Raw genomic sequence first — 18,951 nt, forward strand, 5'->3', positions numbered from 1 at the left:
ATTTCTTTCGACGCCTCCTTGGATGTAGGGTACGTAGGCCGTCCTTCCTCCCTACTACCACCAGGCGTCCGCTTCCGTCAACTGCTCCGTTCTCTTTCATTCCGCTTTCCTAAAACCTTCTTGACAACTTGGGGTGCAGCAACACCTTTGCTCCATCCCCGGACCTGCCTGCTCCGTGACCTTTGTCAATTTCCAAAGGATGGTACCCCTTCACTTGTTTATCGTCGGGAATTTGCTGCTCTATGTGCGCAAATGAAGGAAGCCACATTTATTTACACTCATGGCTCGATAACATCGATAGGTTTAGGGAGTGCCTATATTGTTGGCGACGCCCCAAATCGATTTCTGCTTCCCGACCAGTGTTCGGTTTATACTGCGGAGCTTTACGCTGTTCTCCAGGTTGTCCAATACATCCGTCGCCATCAGCGGATACAGTATGTTATCTGCTCAGATTCTCTTAGCTCTCTCCTCAGTCTCCAAGCTCTGTACCCTGTCCACCCTCTGGTCCACCGGATTCAGGACTGCCTCCAGTTGCTCCACTAGGAGGGCGTCTTTGTGGCGTTCCTCTGGATCCCAGGACACGTTGGTATCTGTGGAAATGAGGCGGCCGATATAGCGGCCAAGGCTGCAGCCTCTCTTCTTCAGCCAGCTATTCGCACGATTTCCTTCGCCGATCTACGAAGTGTTTTACGTCGTCGTGTTACTGTTTTATGGCACGCACATTGGTCGACACTTCCCAATAATAAATTGCGGGACGTGAAAGCTCTTCCTTGTGCTTGAACCTCTTCCTCCCGAACGTGTCGTCGGGAGGAGGTAATTTTAGCTAGACTCCGGATAGGGCCCTGTGTTTTTAGCCATCGACATCTTTTCAGTGGTGATCCTCCCCCACTCTGTCCCCACTGCTCTCAGCTGTGGGCGGTAACACACCTTTTACTTGAGTGTCCCTATGCTACTCCGTTACGCGTCCGTCTACAGCTGTCGCCTGATATATCTTCCATATTAGCAAATGACACGCGCTCAGCCGATCGCGTTCTCGAGTTTATTAGTGCCAATGAGATGACATCAGTCATTTGAAGCTCTTTTTTTGGGAAAACAACCCCCTTCTATAGTGGTTTTTAAAGCTTTTCTTCTATTTTTAGTTTCTCCAATTTTTTGAATTTCATTCCCATTTCTGCCTTTTCCTAAGTCACAGACTGGGCGCTAATGACCGTAGCTGTTTTGCGCCCTAAAACCATAACAAAAAGAAAACATATATTGTCCAATATTACATCTGTTTTGTGTGATTTTGCTCCAATTATTTGGTAATTGTTTAAAGAATCTCAGAAAACGATATGGTCGTAGCCAGTGTAGCCAAAGCTATGTATCGAAAAACGAAGTGGAACCCTCCCACCTTCCACCCTTTCACCAACCACTCTCACAGCATCTGGGTTCATTCTTAATGATAGCTCGGAGATTCTTTCCAATTTACTCACTACAACCTGTCGAGTTTCCGACGATAAGAAAATTATCTTCCGACCCCCCCCCCCCCCCCCCCCCGTGACCTCATGGATTAAAGAGTCGTAATAACTTTCAGTGTTACTTTGAATATGGCTTGATCATCTGGTACCCTGAGCACATTAAAGGTACATTCCTTTTGCTGCAGAATGGTGCCTGGAAGCTTCCGCCTGAAGGCACATTTGCGCGCCGATGACCCCATCTACATGATCGGTACATACAAGGTGGATGGCAAGGTGCTGGTCCTGCCCATCAAGGGAAAGGGCGCCTGCAACATCACCACCGGTAAGTTTCTGTTACCTCAGCTGCGCATGCAGAATAAAATAATTACTCAATACGGCAACAACCAACTTCATCAATTAACCGCCGCGCGGTCTCAGGCTCCTTGCCGTGGATCGCGCGGCGCCCCCCGTCGGAGGTTCAAGTCTTGCTCCCTCGGGCATGGGTGTGTGTGTTGTCCATAGCGTAATTTAGTTTAAGCTAAATTAAGTAATGTGTAAGCCTAGGGACCGATGACCTCTGCAGTTTGGTCCCACAGGAACTCACCAACTTCAATTAACCATCTATGCTGATTAATGAGGAGGCTGACTGTTGAGATACGGCCTTGTGTGTTTACATTTGGTCAGTACATAATGTGTGAAATGCGTCTGCCAAACAGGAATTTGGGTGGTAATTACATAATCACGCAGCACATACTGAGCTGCAGTCACTACGACTTTGTACACCAAATTAATTTTTACAAGAGAGAGGGACGCATTAATCTTACAGTTGAGTAAGGCTACGATTCACGTAGCGGTTCCATTGGTTGTAACTGAGATTAACTCACTGAGCTCCAGGCCCCTAGTTTCTATGGGCCGCGATCCTTCCAAAAGCTCTAAGATCGTAGGTTCCACGGGCCAGTGTATTTTTGTTAAGTAAAATGATTTGCGCGATGTTTTCGCATCTCTTGACTATCGATATACGATGTTTGTACTGTTACTCATTAGTCTGCACGGATACATAGTGTGTCTGGTTTGCGCGGTATTTCCTTCGTCATGAGCAATTGTTTTCGCCTGCGCAAAGAGAACAACGTTCGTATTCTGTGTAACAGGATTGGCGCGCCATGGTTTATCTAATGGAGAAATTAACGATTTGCTGAACTTTCGAGACATTGTCGATGCTCTAGATAGCGAAGATGATTTAGACGATACAGGTGTCTTTGAAGGCAACTCCAGTACAATTTGTTCAGACACAGGACTTTTAAAATGGTGGCAGAACTGCTTTTGCACTGGCTCTTACTAGGAGTATCGAAGGCATTTTGGTTACACAGTGCTTTTCAGACCAAGAAAAGAACAATAATTGATTTCGTTACCAGTCCTGCCAACTGCTTCAAACAACCAAAACGGGCCTGTAGGGTGAGTGACACACATATTTCCTGCAACATATACCACACAATCCAAGAATATGCCTCCCGTGTATGTTACATGGCTTTTCTAATTTTACGAAAACAGTGTCACGTATAGTAATATAATTTATTCATGTTGTACCAGACAGAATTTTATTACAGTTTCATCTTAAATCAGACAAAATGGGCTTAAAGTAGCGTTAATTTGGTATTTTTATGTCCCATATTTTCCAAGATATAAATTTTTGAACACAGCTAGAACAACGTGGATTCTGCAGACATAGATAATTGTTGGGCCAGTAATGATAATGTTAACACACTTTCGTGTATGTTCACAACGAAAAAAGAAAGAATTTTGGAAAAAAATAAAGCAGTGATCTGTCCATTACCATCTTTCACTTTTCTATACTATATACGACACAAGTACAGGAGCGCTCCACAACGGGGCAATGCCGTATCTGATTTAGACCAGCCAATGCAAATCTTCAACATGTCAGTAGATCAAAAGAAGAGAAAATGAATCACTATAGAATTTGCCAAATCAGTCCGGTAACTGGAAAAGGGGGAATGTCACAAGCTTTAATTGCCATTTCTTCACCAAACGCGTTCTCACCGCTTTTGTATTTTCAGTACTGTGTTGCCTGTCTCTAGCCTAGTTCCCAGTACCAGATCAGGGACAAACTGTTTCAAACATCCATTATCAGATGGCGCATAGCCTTAGTGCCATGCAGTGCATGCCTTCTGGATTTGTAAGTGCCATGAATCAAGTTATCCACTTAGGTGACCTACATTTCGTGTGGTAAAGAGAGTGCGCGTAAACTTTTGTCTGTATCAGTAAAACGTCTTTTTAATGGAAGGGATAATTTGCCTTTCTAAAACAGTAAACAAAGCACGAAAAAAGATATGTGAAATAACTTGTGTTATCCAGGCCTTTTTTCCTTAAGATTTAGTCAGCTGGAGCTATCGATCCACTCAAGATAATTAGTCTACATTCAAATAATCTCTTTGATTTTAGAAGTGCTGCTGAAACGTTGGTATCAATGCAGGAGTATGAGATCTCCAAGTGAAGTATGGTCATAGTTTCTCATACTCATCTATCTCAAATATTAATCTATTTTACTATGAAACAGAATAAACGAAAAATGTCAATGTACCCAAGAGAGGAAAGATGATGGTTGATGTGTGGCATGCCGTGCTTCATCTGAGGGAGCACCCATGTTTGTCAGTTGCTAGACAGAACAGCCCGTTGATGATGTTGCCGTGTCTATCTGTGCAGTAAGTTTCGTAGCATCTGATTCCAGGAATGTAATTTTGTAAGAAACAAAATTCGATAGTAGTGACTTGATTTTATAATACCTTTAAAAAATTGAAAAGATATGGTAAATAGTTTTTGTTCACTAGCGTATTTTTATACTAGTTAAAACTTTAATACTGTATACTTGTACTTGTGTTATCATAATTAAAACGTACTGCCTCGGTGGTAATGGCACTTCAAAGAAAAACTTGTTATTGACGCTTGGAACCAGGTATTTCCCTAGTATGGCACCTAGAGGATTCTTGATAAAGTATTTGTTTTCCATTTTGTCACATTATATTCTATGGTGATGAGGTTAGTAGGATAATTGTGTGTTCTCATTTTTTCGGAACTGTTAAGTGCAGAAAGACCTACATTGATTTTTTATTTTTTTGACAAATTGATGGTGCGGCACTTACAAAGTTTGACATTTCTACTCTTCACTTGAACATTAGCATTACATCATTCACTGCAGAATGTGTGTTTAGGTACAGTTTTATTTTATTTGAGCATTATGTAAATATCAACTTCGCAATATAAAATGCTCATGCGATTTGTCCCGAATAGAAATTAGAAAAGTAAGAAAAATCATTCCTTCCAAATTACATATCAAATATGCTAGAAAAGTAAAAATCTTTGGCACAATATGAAACACAATTGACACAAACACACAAAAAAAATCACTAAACTCTAATACGACGCTGAATAGCATCGTAGTCAGATAACGCAACACAGTCGAATCACATCATCTATAAAGCGGCAAACGGAGGGAGAAGATACGCTTTCTTTTACAGAAGTGAGTTAGCTAGACCTATTGCATTCAGACTCACATAATATCACGGTCATAATGATCAGTGGAAATACATAAAGATGGAACAGTCGTGATTGTGCTATTGTTAATCCGCAATGTCAATACGCTGGCCAGTGCAATTCTGAGAAACAGTATTTGGACAAATAAGATAGTGTGTAACGTCAGTGCTAACGAATATTTACAAATTTTCAACTTTCTTTTGTGGGTCGGTAACTGCAATAGAGATTACTTAATAATCTGGCCCATGACAATTAGTTTTACAAACGGAAGGAATATTCAGAAATTTTCAAATTCCTTATGTGAGTTGGTAGTTACAACAGTGATTACTTAATTATCTCGCCCACGAGAATTTGTTTTACAAACGGAAACGAAGTAGCAACTTCCAACACACGGATTTTACTGAGGCTCCAATGTATTCTCCAGAAGCATGGATACTGATTGAATGAATCAGGTTCACAGGCAATCTAATGCCGGCCGGAGTGGCCGAGTGCTTCAGTCTGGAGCCGTACGACCGCTACGGTCGCAGGTTCGAATCCTGACTCGATCATGGGTGTGTGTGATGTCCTTAGGTTAGTTAAGTTTAAGTAGTTCTAAGTTCCAGGGGACTGATTACCTGAGATGTTAAGTCCCACAGTGCTCAGAGCCATTTGAACCATTTTTGGCAATCTAGGCCGTATCTAAAGCTCAAGAGTGTATTGCAGATGGTATAAAGCAAATACAGTTTTCCACTTCAGTTGCAGAATTATTAGCAAACCTTTTAAACAATACAGAAAAGCTTTTATCTTCGTGTACTACTATGACAGACCAATGAGGATTTCTAGTGTGCTTGTCTCGGTGTTCGGACAGTACAGTTACAGGCATCTGTTCTTGTTAACTGGTGAAACTGTAAATTGGCTCAAGAATCAGAATACAGAGTCGACTACAATTTTTACCCGGCCACGTACTGGAGGAATTTACGAATATATGGTCAATGTTTCACTTCATAATTTTACCTAGATCAAATCCGACAGTCTAATTTTGTAAAATAAACAAACAGCAATATTTTAGAATGCAGCATTGTTGACTGAATCATATTGTTCGTTAACACTCACTATTATGTATTTAGTTTATTGTATCTATTTTTAAACCCCATTGTCATATTCTTCAAGCAACTTCCTAAGCTAATAGCTGAGACTAGTCGTTAGCTTCGACAATTATCATCTAGCCATCAGCGAATGGGGGAGAGCACTTTTTATCGTTACCCATTGAAATTCTCATTAGGCCAGATTTACCTATCTGTTTATTTAATACTTCATCCTGATCAATTTTTAAAAACAATGACCACCAATGTACAATCCTTTTAACCCCTCTGCTAATTCGGAGTTCCTCTGATCACTTACGAAGCACGTCCATGGAGCTGGTAGAAACGCAGTTTGTGGGTTTAACTGCATTAATGTAGGGCTTTGAGACACATTTTTAATATCTTGGTATAAGTATACCTGCAAATGGAAAGTTACTTAAAGAAATACTGGAAATGTAAAATGTGTCATTCAACAATGTAAGTAAACCCCTTGGTGAAACAACACAGCTATAAAAGCTAAAACTCCTGTGGCTGCATAGAAAACAGCAGGAGGTCTTATTATAGAACAGAATAAGTCGTCTGTATTTAGAAGAAAGTTAATGACATATCAACTATAGAAACATTAAGGATTATTAGTGTCCATGTACACACTTATCTCTCTACATCCTTCTTTCCAAATGGATCTTCATATCTTTCCAGTTTTCTTAGCTAGTGCAGCCTCCTTAAATTTCCTTTGCCCAGTATTCGCTATATCAGAAGACATCTATCTTACACACCTATAAATTTCTTGTACATCTGCCACTGTCATTATTGTCATTGATATTTTATTTATTATTATCACTACTATTACCACTATTACCGAGCAATGTGGCGCAGTGGTAAGGCACAGGACTCGCATTTGGGAGGACGACGGTTCAATCCCGCGTCCGGCCATCCTTATTTAGGTATTCCGTGATTTCCCTAAATCACTGCAGGCAAATGCCGGGATGGTTCCTCTGAAAGGGCACGGCCGACTTCCTTCCCCATCCTTCCGTACACCGATGAGACCGATGACCACGCTGGCTGGTCTCCTTCCCCAAACAACCAACCAACCAACCAACCACTATTAGCGACACCGAGAGAGGTAGTGTACACTGGACTCCCATTTGGAAGGACGAGGGCTCAAAAATTGCGTCCGGCCATCCTCATTTGTGTGTTGCGTGATCTCCTTACATCACTCCATTCGAATGCTGGGCTGGTTCCTTGTCAGAGCACTACTTATTTCCTTCCCTATCTTCGAAACAATCAGAGCGATTGCTCTGTCTTTAATAATCTGAATGTCGACAGAACGTTAAACCCTGATCTTCCTTCCTTTCTTCGTTTACTATTAACAGCAGGTGTAGTAATACAAATAGTGCAGGTATTAACTTTATTAGTTCGTAGTCAATAATATTTACTCATATTACCACTTCAGACATTCAAACCATTTTAATACTATTTGTCATATTCAGATTAATATAATTAAGTTATTAAGTATATGTACATATTGGTTAGACGTTTGGGGAAAAAGCAAGAGTCTCAAGATTATACTACGTCAGAAATGAAGAGAACCGAAAAAAGAAATGGTGAAAGTGTAAGGTAACATAGTGGAAGAAACTGAAAGTTGATATTATTGTCATAGGGCGATTTAGAACGAATGGACGAAAACAGATGAAGATGACTTGTAAGTGGATTTGAGAACGAAAAAGATATCGGGCCGATCGCCTAGAAGGTAGCGGGCGGTTGTCAAAGAAGCTGTGGTTTCCATAAATCTGTAAGAGAATCGTTGGGAAAACACCCGGTTTCAAGTGTAAAATTTGCAAGTAGTTTACAGCTAATGCCGATCCTCACTTCTTAGCCGCCACAGTTACGCTCTTCCCCAAATCTCGTTCTTAGAGATTCCTGGACCTCATAATTCCTTCAACAAGTACAAATTTGAATGAGTCACCTGCTTTTCTGTCAGTGTTCTTGCTTCGGGTTCAGGTTATATTTTCGGGTATTCATTTTTTCTGTGTCGTTATTTCAGTGCATCATAGCATCCACTTACGGCAGTAAATGACGCCCCTGTTCGTCCTTAAGTGTACATACCTTTCAGTGAGAAGGCAGCAATTAAAACATTTGGTGTAGACTGTTGATATTAGATATTATAAGTTCTAACAGATTGAGACGTATTTGAAATTGTGCAGGTGACTTTATAAGACGATGATAAATAAGAGTTGTTTTCTCTGAAGCTTCTGTGATGTGACAGTGTATGAAAATCATCACGGTGTATGATGGTGTGATATCTGCTTGAATAAGGCCGCAAGAGACCGGTATCACGATTCATGGAATGAAGGAGATAAGAAATGTGACCAGATGTGCTGGGGTGAATGGGGTGAAGCCAGCGTAAGTTTAGTTAAGGCTGGTAGAAAGCATGTGTATGAGTATGGATTTAGTGGTTGTTGAGTGAGAGTTGGCTGAGGTTTCAGAGGGATATATGGATAAATCTTGGGGGTGAACTGAATGTGGATGATGGTGCAATGGTACAGCAGGATACATAGATGGCTTATTACTAGCTGGAGTACGGAGTCGGGACATTTTAGTCAAGGTTTCAAGGCGCCTAAGTACGAGTAGAAGGCATGGGTAATGGATTTTTTAATATGGGTTACGATTTTAGATTGTAAGCATATGTGGTAAGGTAGACGAAGGGTGTAACTTGCTTTTGAATTAGTGACTTATGGAATCCTAAGAAATTATGGGTCAACATCAAGTATGACCATCTGAATGCAATTTTCATATCTTAACCATTGCACTACATTAAACTTTCACTAATAAGGTCCTCAGTGGTCCGACCTCTCAGTAATCCGGCACACTTCCACCTTCTATTCGTTCAACCTGAAATAACGCCTACAAAAATGAAATTTCGTCTGCAACAATGTTGTTAGTTAATTACAATGTTTAACGTTCCTGTAAACTTTGAAATTGTGGCTTTCCTTGCGGATCATTATTATGGCTTCTAAAGGGAAACACGTTATTCTAGACCTCAAGCAGAAACTCGATATTAGATATAAACTGAACTGAAGTTCGTCGCGGAAATCATTGTTGCCGGCAACTATTTACGACCAAACTTCGGCAGAAAAGAGGCGTTCATAAGGTCACAGGAAAGTTACGATGAAACTGATGAATCAGATGACATAGGAGGAGAGAATATCAGGATATCTCAGACTACTAGTGCTGAAGCTGGAGTCGTCTTCCTGGAGTACATTATGCAACAGTCAGAAACATGGTAGGACCAATGAAATGCTTGTAAAGCCGTTGTGTGATAAAGCATACTACCACCGCATATATCATCATGGTGACAACTAAAATTTTGGGACATGTTCCATAGTGAATGTCGACTGAAACTAATAAGCATGTACACACTCAAGGACTAAGTTTTCTGTAAAATTGATTGTATCTTTGATTTGATAAAGTACAATCTCTATGTGTTTATAATAAATTTTAGACACCCTCAACACGCCGGCACTTCCGCTAATCCGGCACCCATATGTGCGAGGAATGGCCGGTGTAGCATGAGTGTAGGGTATTTCGTTTGGAGGGCATACACAATGATTTCCTGTCAGGAAGGTCGCAGTTCGTAGTAATAGACGGCAAATCATCGAGGAAAACTGAAGCGATATCAGGTGTTCCCCAGGAAAGCGTCCTGGGGCCCCTGCTGTTCCTGATCTATATAAATGACCTGGGTGACAATCTGAGCAATCCTCTTCGGTTGTTCGCAGATGATGCAGTAATTTGCCGTCTAGTAAGGTCATCCGGAGGCCAGTGTCAGTCGTAAAGCAATTTAGAAATGATTGCTGTATGGTGTGGCAGGTGACAGTTGACGCTAAATAACGAAAAGTGTGAGGTGATCCACATGAGTTCCAAAAGAAACCCATTGGAATTCGATTACTCGATAAATAGTAAAATTCTCTAGGCTGTCAATTCAACTAAGTACCTGGGTGTTAAAATTACGAACAACTTCAGTAGGAAAGAACACATAGATAATATTGTGGGGAAGGCGAGCCAAAGGTTGCGTTTCATTGGTAGGACACTTAGAAGATGCAACAAGTCCACTAAAGAGATAACTTACACTACGCTCGTTCGTCCTCTGTTAGAATATTGCTGCGGGGTGCGGGATCCTTACCAGGTGGGATTGACGGAGGACATCGAAACGGTGCAGAGAGGGGGGGGGGGGGGGGGGGAGAGAGTGTGGCAGATATGATACGCGAGCTGGGATGGAAGTCATTATAGCAAACACGTTTTTCGTCGCGGCGAGATCTATTTACGAAATTTCAGTCACCAGCTTTCTCTTCCGAATGCAATGTTTAACGTTCCGAATGCGAAAATATGTTGTTGAGCCCAACCTACATAGGTAGGAATGATCATCAAAATAAAATAAGATAAATCAGAGCTCGAACAGAAAGGTTTAAGTGTTCGTTTTTCCCGCGCGCTGTTTGGGAGTGGAATGGTAGAGAGATAGTATGATTGTGGTTCAATGAACCCTCTGCCAAGCAATTAAATGTGAATTGCAGAGTAATCATGTAGATGTAAATGTAGATGTAGACAATGAAGTTTTCCTAACAGATTATAAGTGCAAAAATTAGTTGTCCTGAAGACATCCTTTCTAAAGATGGTCGAAACACCGGTTTTAATAGTGCTTTTAGTTTCATAATTACAAAGCTTTGCACCCATAAGGATGTTATTGAAGTAGATGATAAGATGTGTCTAACATTATTGAATCGTGTGATTTACTGTTTACAATTAGTGTAATTCCTTTTCAGTCATGTAGTTTCGATACCTCGTTCAACGTTTCTATAAACAGAGGGACCGATTTTGATCTCCTCTGCCATGGACAACGTAAATCACACTGCTTATACATATATAAGTAGGGAGACCTTCGTGGATATGAGGGATATCAAAAAATACAATAATATGTATCCTATGATTTAATTTTCATCTTCAACATGCTGGTGAAGAGGCCCTGAAGGATTTGCAACAAATAAACTGTAATTAATTTTCGTCCGCATTTGAATAAAATAGTCGGCACAAGCAGGAAACAATATATGTGCAAATTAAATAACCTTACGGCTTTTGCAGTCACACGTTGTCAAACGAAGAGAATTCTCAGTGGATAGTGCCGAAATTAAAATGTTCAGAATCCAGATATAGCACGGAACTCACATTATGGTATTTTAAACAAAATTAGTCCATATAAGACTTTCGTTGTTAAAATATAAGGAGCTGACCACAAATAAATCATTCAGTATCACTATAAATCGTAATTTATTATGGTCGCTAGCAATGGACAATTCCTGTACTGAATTAAATTTATTTTCTATCCCGAAATAGAACTTCTGTATTTTTAGTATTGTGTCTTTTAACTGAGGTCTAGATTTGAAAATGGGAATAATTATTAACGAATTTTTCCTTTAGGGCTATAGACACTGATATGCAGCAGGCGGTACAGCCGGTTCTTTTGTACTTCATTGTTGAATTCACATCACAAATAAGGGGGCTTGTGAAATTGTTACCTTAGATGGAGGAGGTACCCAAAATTGATTATCGTTATGAAATTAAAATGAGCAAACAGAGTCAGCTTTGTTTAGTTTCAAATCACCTGCTTCTATCAACTTTTGCACTGCAAATAAATGTTTCATTAGCTGTTTTAGTAATTCATTGGTACGTTCCACCCAAGTGAATTCACTATCAAATATTGCACACAAAAACTCATAGTATCTACGTTTCCTTCCAGTCTACCATATAATGCACTTGCTAGGGAAAAGCCACTCACCACCTCACCCACATATTCTTTCCAAGTCACGGTGAGAATGAATGAACTACAATATTTTGTTAATGTCAAAGAATTTTGTACCTGGTGCATGTAGTAATTTATCTTGCTAATAATACTGACTGATGATGTAAGTATGCAGAAAAAGGATGAAACCTAGCTAAAACAATCGTTCAGTTACTTAAGGCAATCACTTCGAACAACAATTCAGCTCAAGTAATTAGGCATTTCAAGTCCTATGTCAAATGTATCTTCTTACAACTGCATTATTTTCTTGCAGTCGGTTTACAAGCTGATTTGGAGATGTGGGGAGAGCCTTTGGAGCGAGATGGAGAAGTGTACTGGAATATCACGAACTTCACAGTCAAGATGGATCTTCCAAAGGTCTACATACATCTTGACAACCTGTTCAACGGGGACAAAGTATTGGGTAAGTTGCCAATATTTACTTGTAAAATTACTTTCTGCAACTGTATTAATCGGTCAATAAGACGAAAACAAAATCAGTTTATTGAAAGAGTTACGTGTGGGAGCACAAATTACGAACAACGACCGAACGTAATAGCATATTTCACCGATAATTAGTAATCAGTTGGATGTAATGTACTTTAATAAAGCGGGAAGCGATGAGCTAAATTAGCGTTGACTTATCCAAAAGTAAGGGTTGATTATAATGCATTAACGACGTGAACTGGAGAATGAGCAGATCCCTCTACTGGAACCCTCATTCAGTAACTCATTCCATACGTTGACTACACTGTGTACGGGTAACATCAGTAGTTACGTAGTCAAACAAAAACTCTCTGTACTGCGTGCCGTTTCAAAGTTTCTGGCTAGCAAAACTACCCTTATTATCAACACGTTTAATATCACTATAATAACTATTTAATAGTGTTAAATATCATCGGTGCACTTGTCGCATTAAATGCTTGTAAAAATCCAATCTCCGACAGTATCAATCATTGCCTTCGCTTCGAAATTAGCTGTTGGCGAAGAGTAACAGAATTACACAGACATAATGAAGTACTACTGCTACTAGTGGCTACTGCGATCACTGGTTGCATGGGCACCAAGGATGGAACATCATCCTTCACAATGTAATGTCTGTGTACGTATATCTCTGGAATCTGCATTGCGTGTTGTATATTTCAGCAACATCAGTTGTCAAACGTCTTCAGTACAATGCTCGAAGACAGTCTTTAATGTTACGTTTATTTGCCCTGTTTTCATACATTTATTTTTAGAAACGGCAATGGTCAATAATTATTACATATGTAATTCTACAAATGTCAGAGGAAGAAAATTCACTTTTCATAGGTACATACCCCACAGATCCCCTTATAGCTATCATTTACTTAAAATCTCTTGAAGAAGTCGAGACACAATGTAATATAGTTAGCACTGTAAGAGTAATTTGTTAATTTGTATGGCTGTATCATGAGATATTAATGAAACAAATGTTAGATACGTTCGGTAGTGTACGAGAATGTTGGCAGTCCATGCGCTGAATGTGTCCCAGTTTCGAGCAGTTTTTAATGTGGAAAAAATTATATAGATACAGTGACAATAAAAGTGAAGCACACAGAAGAGAAGGAGGAAATGAAACGGGATTGTATACGTTTAGAGGATATCTGACGTTAACTCAGTGATCGAGTGATATTCTGCTAGTGTCAGCATAAGGTTGCGCCGCCTTCTAGCCTGCTTGTATGCTGTGATTCGTTTTGAGAGGGCGTCGTAAAGGCATAATATCCTCTCCTCAGCCACCTGGCCCACTACCTTTGCAATTTGTCCCTGATACCATGGTGTCACTGGGACAGAGTTGTCATTCAAACTGGTCCCACACATGGTGTGTTGTGGAAAGATTCGGCGATCTGACTGACTACAAAAGTAACTCAGAATCACGCAGACAGTTCATAGAGGCACGTGTGTAGGAGTATTGTCCTGTTGAAAAATGTAACTATGATACTGTTACATGGAAGGTAACACACGATGATTTCCGTGATGTGCTGCTATACGAACAGTTGCCCTTGACCTAACATCATGCGCGATGACTTCCCACGTCACGAAACAAGGAGTAATAACGCTGCGCATCTTGAAAACGTTAGTCGTGGACGATGGACATGCGGGAAAGTACAAAACTGCATTTCCTCACTGAACGCTATGCAATGCCATTTATAACCAGTCCATCCTCCCTACAATAGCGATGGCTGTCCCTTGTTTCCCTGTAACCAAACAGATTTGCCACATATGACCTGTAACAGTAGTCACAAGCAGGCAAACGACATTGCAGCTATATTCACAAAACTTTAGGCGAACTCACTGAACATGTTGAATCAAAGTGTTAAGATGTCTACGAAATTTACGTACAGAACCCACAGAAGGTTTCATTGTGACCTGTGTTTGAGTGATGTAATGACAAAGCGCTAATGGTTACGCGAAAACCGTTCGATGTACTAAACTCACTTGAAGTTATGCAAAGCGTTAGTACACGGAGATGAGAAACGTCATGGGATATTTCTTAATACGGTGTGGGGCCTCCTTTTACCCGGCGTAATGCATAAATCTGACGTGGCCTGTACTCAACAAGCCGTTGGCTTATTGAGGCATGCTGCCTTTATATAACCGTTCATAATTGCGAAAGTGCTGTTGGTACAGAATTTTGTGCATGATCTTACCTCTCGGTTAAATCCGGTTAATGTTGGACGGGATTGGGGTCGGGCGATTTGTGTGGACAAACCATTCGCTCGAATTGTATAGAATATTCTTCAAACCCATCGCGAATTGTTGCGGGCTGGTGACATGGCTCATTGTCATTGTCAAAAATTGCTTCTTTGTCTGGGAACATGAAGTTCATGAAAGGCTGCACATTGTCTACAAGTAGGTGAACATAACTATTTTTAGTCTATGATCTGTTTAGTTTGACCAGAGGACCCGGTCCATTCCACGTAAACGCACCCCATTCCATTATGGGACCTCCACCATCTTGCACAGAGCCTTGTCGACAACTTGGGTCCATGACTTCGCGGGATCTGCGCTATACTCTAACCGTAGCATGAGCTCTTACCAACTAAAATCGGGACTTGCCTGACCAGGTCCCGGTTTAATTATCGTCTTGGTTGCAACCGATATGGTCACGAGTCCAGGTGAGGCGCTGCAGGCGTTGTCATGCTGTTAGCAAAGGCATTCGCGTGGGTTGTCTGCTGCTATAGCCCAATGAAGCAAAATTTCGTCGCACTGTCGTAAAGGGTACGTTCTTCATACGTACCACATTGATTTCTGCGTTGTTTCACCCACTGTTGCTTGGCTTTTACCACTGACAACTCTACAAAAACGTCACTGCTCTCCGCCGTTAAGTGAAGGCCGTCGGCCACTGCGTTGTCCATAGTGAGAGGTAATGCCCGAAATGTGGTATTCTCGCACACTCTTGACACTGTGGATTTCGTAGTTACTGAATTTCCTAATGATCTCCGAAATGGAATTCCCATGAGTCTGGCTCCAACTACAATTCAGCGTTAAAAATCTATTACTTCCCATCGCGTGGCAAGTAGTCAAGTTGGAAACCTTTTCACGTGAGTCATCTGAATACATATGTCAGCATTCTAAATGAACTGTCGTTTAAGCACTTGTTCACACGATACTACCGCAATCTGTATATATGCATATTGGTATCTCATGACTTCTGTCACCTCTTCATATACTGCGAACAAAATTTATGTTCTGTAAGTATGAGCGTTCACTTAGTAGACATTCCTACGCAGATTGTATAATCGGAGAAACACTACTTTCCATTATCTATGTATCTGCGTTTATGACATATCTGGCGTGGAATTGTGGGGTATAGCCCAAGTACTTATTATACGCACCTCCAAACTGCAGTGACGGAGTACGTGGATAACATACTAGCGAATTCTGAAAAGGCATCGAAGCATTCCGAATATAAGCACGCCGAGCTCCCTCATTGTCGGTGGGCATCCACAATGCTGGTATGTTCCTTCTGTAAATAACACTAGGTTGTTACTAACCTAATATGCAAAACATCTTTTATACCAGGAGAGAGAACCTAACAGGATAGTAGATAGCACCTCCAAAGTTTAAAAGGTAGGTAAGAGGTCCTATAAAACATAAGACCTAAGTCACAAAGTGAAACCATTGGTATGTCCTATTTGGTTGTCACTGCTCACAATGTTAAACGTGTTTAGACCTACGTGGGCAATCTTAATCTGACAGTCTTAAGCTAACAATACGTTTTGTTTCAAAAGAGTCGTTCTAGTAGCACGGCTTTGAAATCATGACTTTTGTAATCCTCTTTATACTATTTCGAAGTTGATCTAACGTTCAGTAGGATTAGCAGTATGAAACTGCATACACTTATTTTGTCAAATCCTGATGGAGAATCGGGCACACACTGAGTTTTTCGACATAACAACAATTTCCGTCTCAACTGTTGCTGGATTTATTTATCTCTTATTTGTGATTTCGGTGCGTGTCCCTTTAACAAGTAATAACACTAATAACATACAAACCGCTAAAAATTATTTTAGTCAGAGACACAATACATTTTAATATTTCTTGAACAGTGTTTCTTTTTCTTCAAGTTTAGCTCTTGATACCGCAACTGTGTTACTTAATTTATTTTTGTTACCATCTATACCTATTTTGTCTGAGATCCTGCATGTTTCTGCTAGCGCCGGCCGGAGCGGTCGAGCGGTTCTGGGCGCTACAGTCTGGAACCGTGCGACCGCTGCGGTCGCAGGTTCGAATCCTGCTTCGGGCATGGATGTGTGTGACGTCCTTAGGTTAGTCAGGTTTATGTAGTTGTAAGTTCTAGGGGACTGATGACCTCAGCAATTAAGTCCCATAGTGCTCAGAGCCATTTTGTTTCAACTAGCGGTTTTTGGTTAGTTTGTTTCATATTTTACGGTTAGGGGGTCCTGCTAAAAATGTTTTATCTGCATTTGAATGCCGTTTGTACTTCTGTAGGTGGTTTAAGCTTGCATCTATTACTGCGTCTTTTGTTGCGGGATTTTGTGTACCTCAAAGACATGATTGTGATGGTCCGCTCTACTGGTTATACCCAGGAAGTTCAGTTTGTTTCTTGTTCTACTGGTATTGTAAAAATTAGTGTGATTATGTATTTCATGAATGTTTCTCCTTAGTTATTGTATCCTGGTTGCTTCACCTACTACGCGTATTATGTCTTCAGCGTATCTGTTTCTATAACGGATGCCCTTATGCTGTTACAACTTCTAGTACTAGTTATTCTACCGGATTCATGAAGATACCGACTAATATTCATGCAAAGGAATAATCGGTTTCGTAATGGAGTGAAGTGTGGGTGAGGAGGTCAGTCCTTGAGTACAGTAAGCAGGTTCAAGTAGAAGCAGGCTACAGGATATACGCATTGATGAAGACGCTTGGGAAGGATGGAGTAGTATGGAGACGTACATCAAACCTATCTTGTACTGAAGACCTCAACAACATTTCGCTTGGAAAGGGCACACACGTGTAAACTGTGAAATAAAAAATGACTTAGTAACAATCCAGGCGGAACACGTTGTTGTCTCTGAAACTGTTAAGACAGTGTATACAGGTAATAAGAAGGTAATATTGATAGCTGTCACGTGTTCTATTACAGGTGAGAACATGAACAAGTTTCTGAACGAGAACGTGGACCTGGTGGTGGAGGAACTGAAGCCGGCGATTGAGATGGCGCTGGCAGCCACGGATATGGACGTGGCGAGGCGGCTGTTCAGCAAGGTGCCCTACAACTCCATCTTCCCCCCTTCGTGAGCGCGATCAGCAGCGCTCCACCCAGTTACTGCTGGAGCAGTGCGGGGTGTCTCATTGCACTCACCACCACCAAAGCAATTCTCACTGTATGCTCTTGCACACTTGATTTAATAAAGTCTTCACTCTACGTAGCTGTTTTTATTAATATTTTCTGGGCCTACCGAAAACAAATAAATACTTGGCAATCACTTACCACCTTGCACATATTGTGAATACGGTTGAAAAGTAATTATCAACAGATTTTATAGCATACGACAGAAAGGTCTCATAGATGGAAACTTAGATCAAGTATTTTGCTATTCTGAGATGAGTACTGGAGGACTGCAATCTCATGCCCTTCCTATGTGAAGTTCACTCGGCTGCGGTATGTGTGTGTGTGTGTGTGTGTGTGTGTGTGTGTGTGTGTGTGTGTGTGTGTGTGGGTGGGTGGGTGGGTGCGTGGGTGTGGGTGTGTGAAGAGAGAGGGAGACAGAGAAAGAGAGAGAGAGAGAGAGAGAGAGAGAGAGAGAGAAGACGAACAGACTTCGCACAGCTTGGCGCAAGTTGCTGGAGATTGAAGGCGCTCCCTCGCCACACGGCAACGGTTTCTTTTGTGGTCCAGAGCAGCGCACCAGTTCCGCGGACATCAATCGACGGGTAGACACACACCCACACCCACACACACACTCACACACACCTGCAGTTTGTAAGCCCTACCTATCGGATCTAGTCCCCAGATGTGCCCGGAGACTGGATCGTATCGTGTGTGGGGCAAATCATCGGTGTTTTGCAAGTTATCCGCGGTTTCAGGACTGTACTGCATGCTTAACAGGGGAGTGGTCGCAAGAGACCGATTTCATCAGTTACTACTCGGTCTCGTGAAAAGTAGGCTAGAAAGCGCAGCGTTTCTAACCCTTATCTGTAGCACATTTTCAGATGTCGGATTTCGAAATACATTCCTATCTTGGAGAGAAAGTTAGTAGGGGCATTGGCAGGAAATAATTGTGATAATCGCCAGATGATCATACAATTTTCGAAAAAAAGTCATACAGAATGATGAAGAAAAGGATTGCAGAAAATCAACATTCCAATTGTATGGGTATCATTCAGGAGCTCACAGATCGGCGCCTGACGACTGAAAGGAATAGTTAAGAATGAGTTAGGAAAGTTTTAAGTGAATACAATTCATTTTTGTCAGCACTCGGTAATCTACAAGAAATATGTACTACAGCATATGAGAATAGCACTCAAAGTAAAGGGTCAGTGAAATGAAAACGACACAAATGAAATAAACGTAAGTAAAATGTTTATTATT

General features: G+C 41.0%; 1 protein-coding gene across 1 annotated transcript in view; it reads left to right on the forward strand.

Moving 5' to 3' along the window:
- LOC126285463 (protein takeout-like) overlaps nt 1–17,784 on the forward strand; it is a 63,446-nt gene extending 45,662 nt beyond the window's left edge. The window contains exons 4-6 of the mRNA XM_049984876.1: nt 1,643–1,779; nt 12,148–12,297; nt 17,503–17,784. Of these exons, the coding sequence (XP_049840833.1) occupies nt 1,643–1,779; nt 12,148–12,297; nt 17,503–17,657 (442 nt within the window). The 3' untranslated portion in view covers nt 17,658–17,784. The remainder of the gene's footprint in view (nt 1–1,642; nt 1,780–12,147; nt 12,298–17,502) is intronic.
- Nucleotides 17,785–18,951: the final 1,167 nt, after the last annotated feature.

This window comes from Schistocerca gregaria, chromosome 8 (assembly GCF_023897955.1).
Source record: "Schistocerca gregaria isolate iqSchGreg1 chromosome 8, iqSchGreg1.2, whole genome shotgun sequence".
Taxonomy (NCBI): Eukaryota; Metazoa; Arthropoda; class Insecta; order Orthoptera; family Acrididae; genus Schistocerca; species Schistocerca gregaria.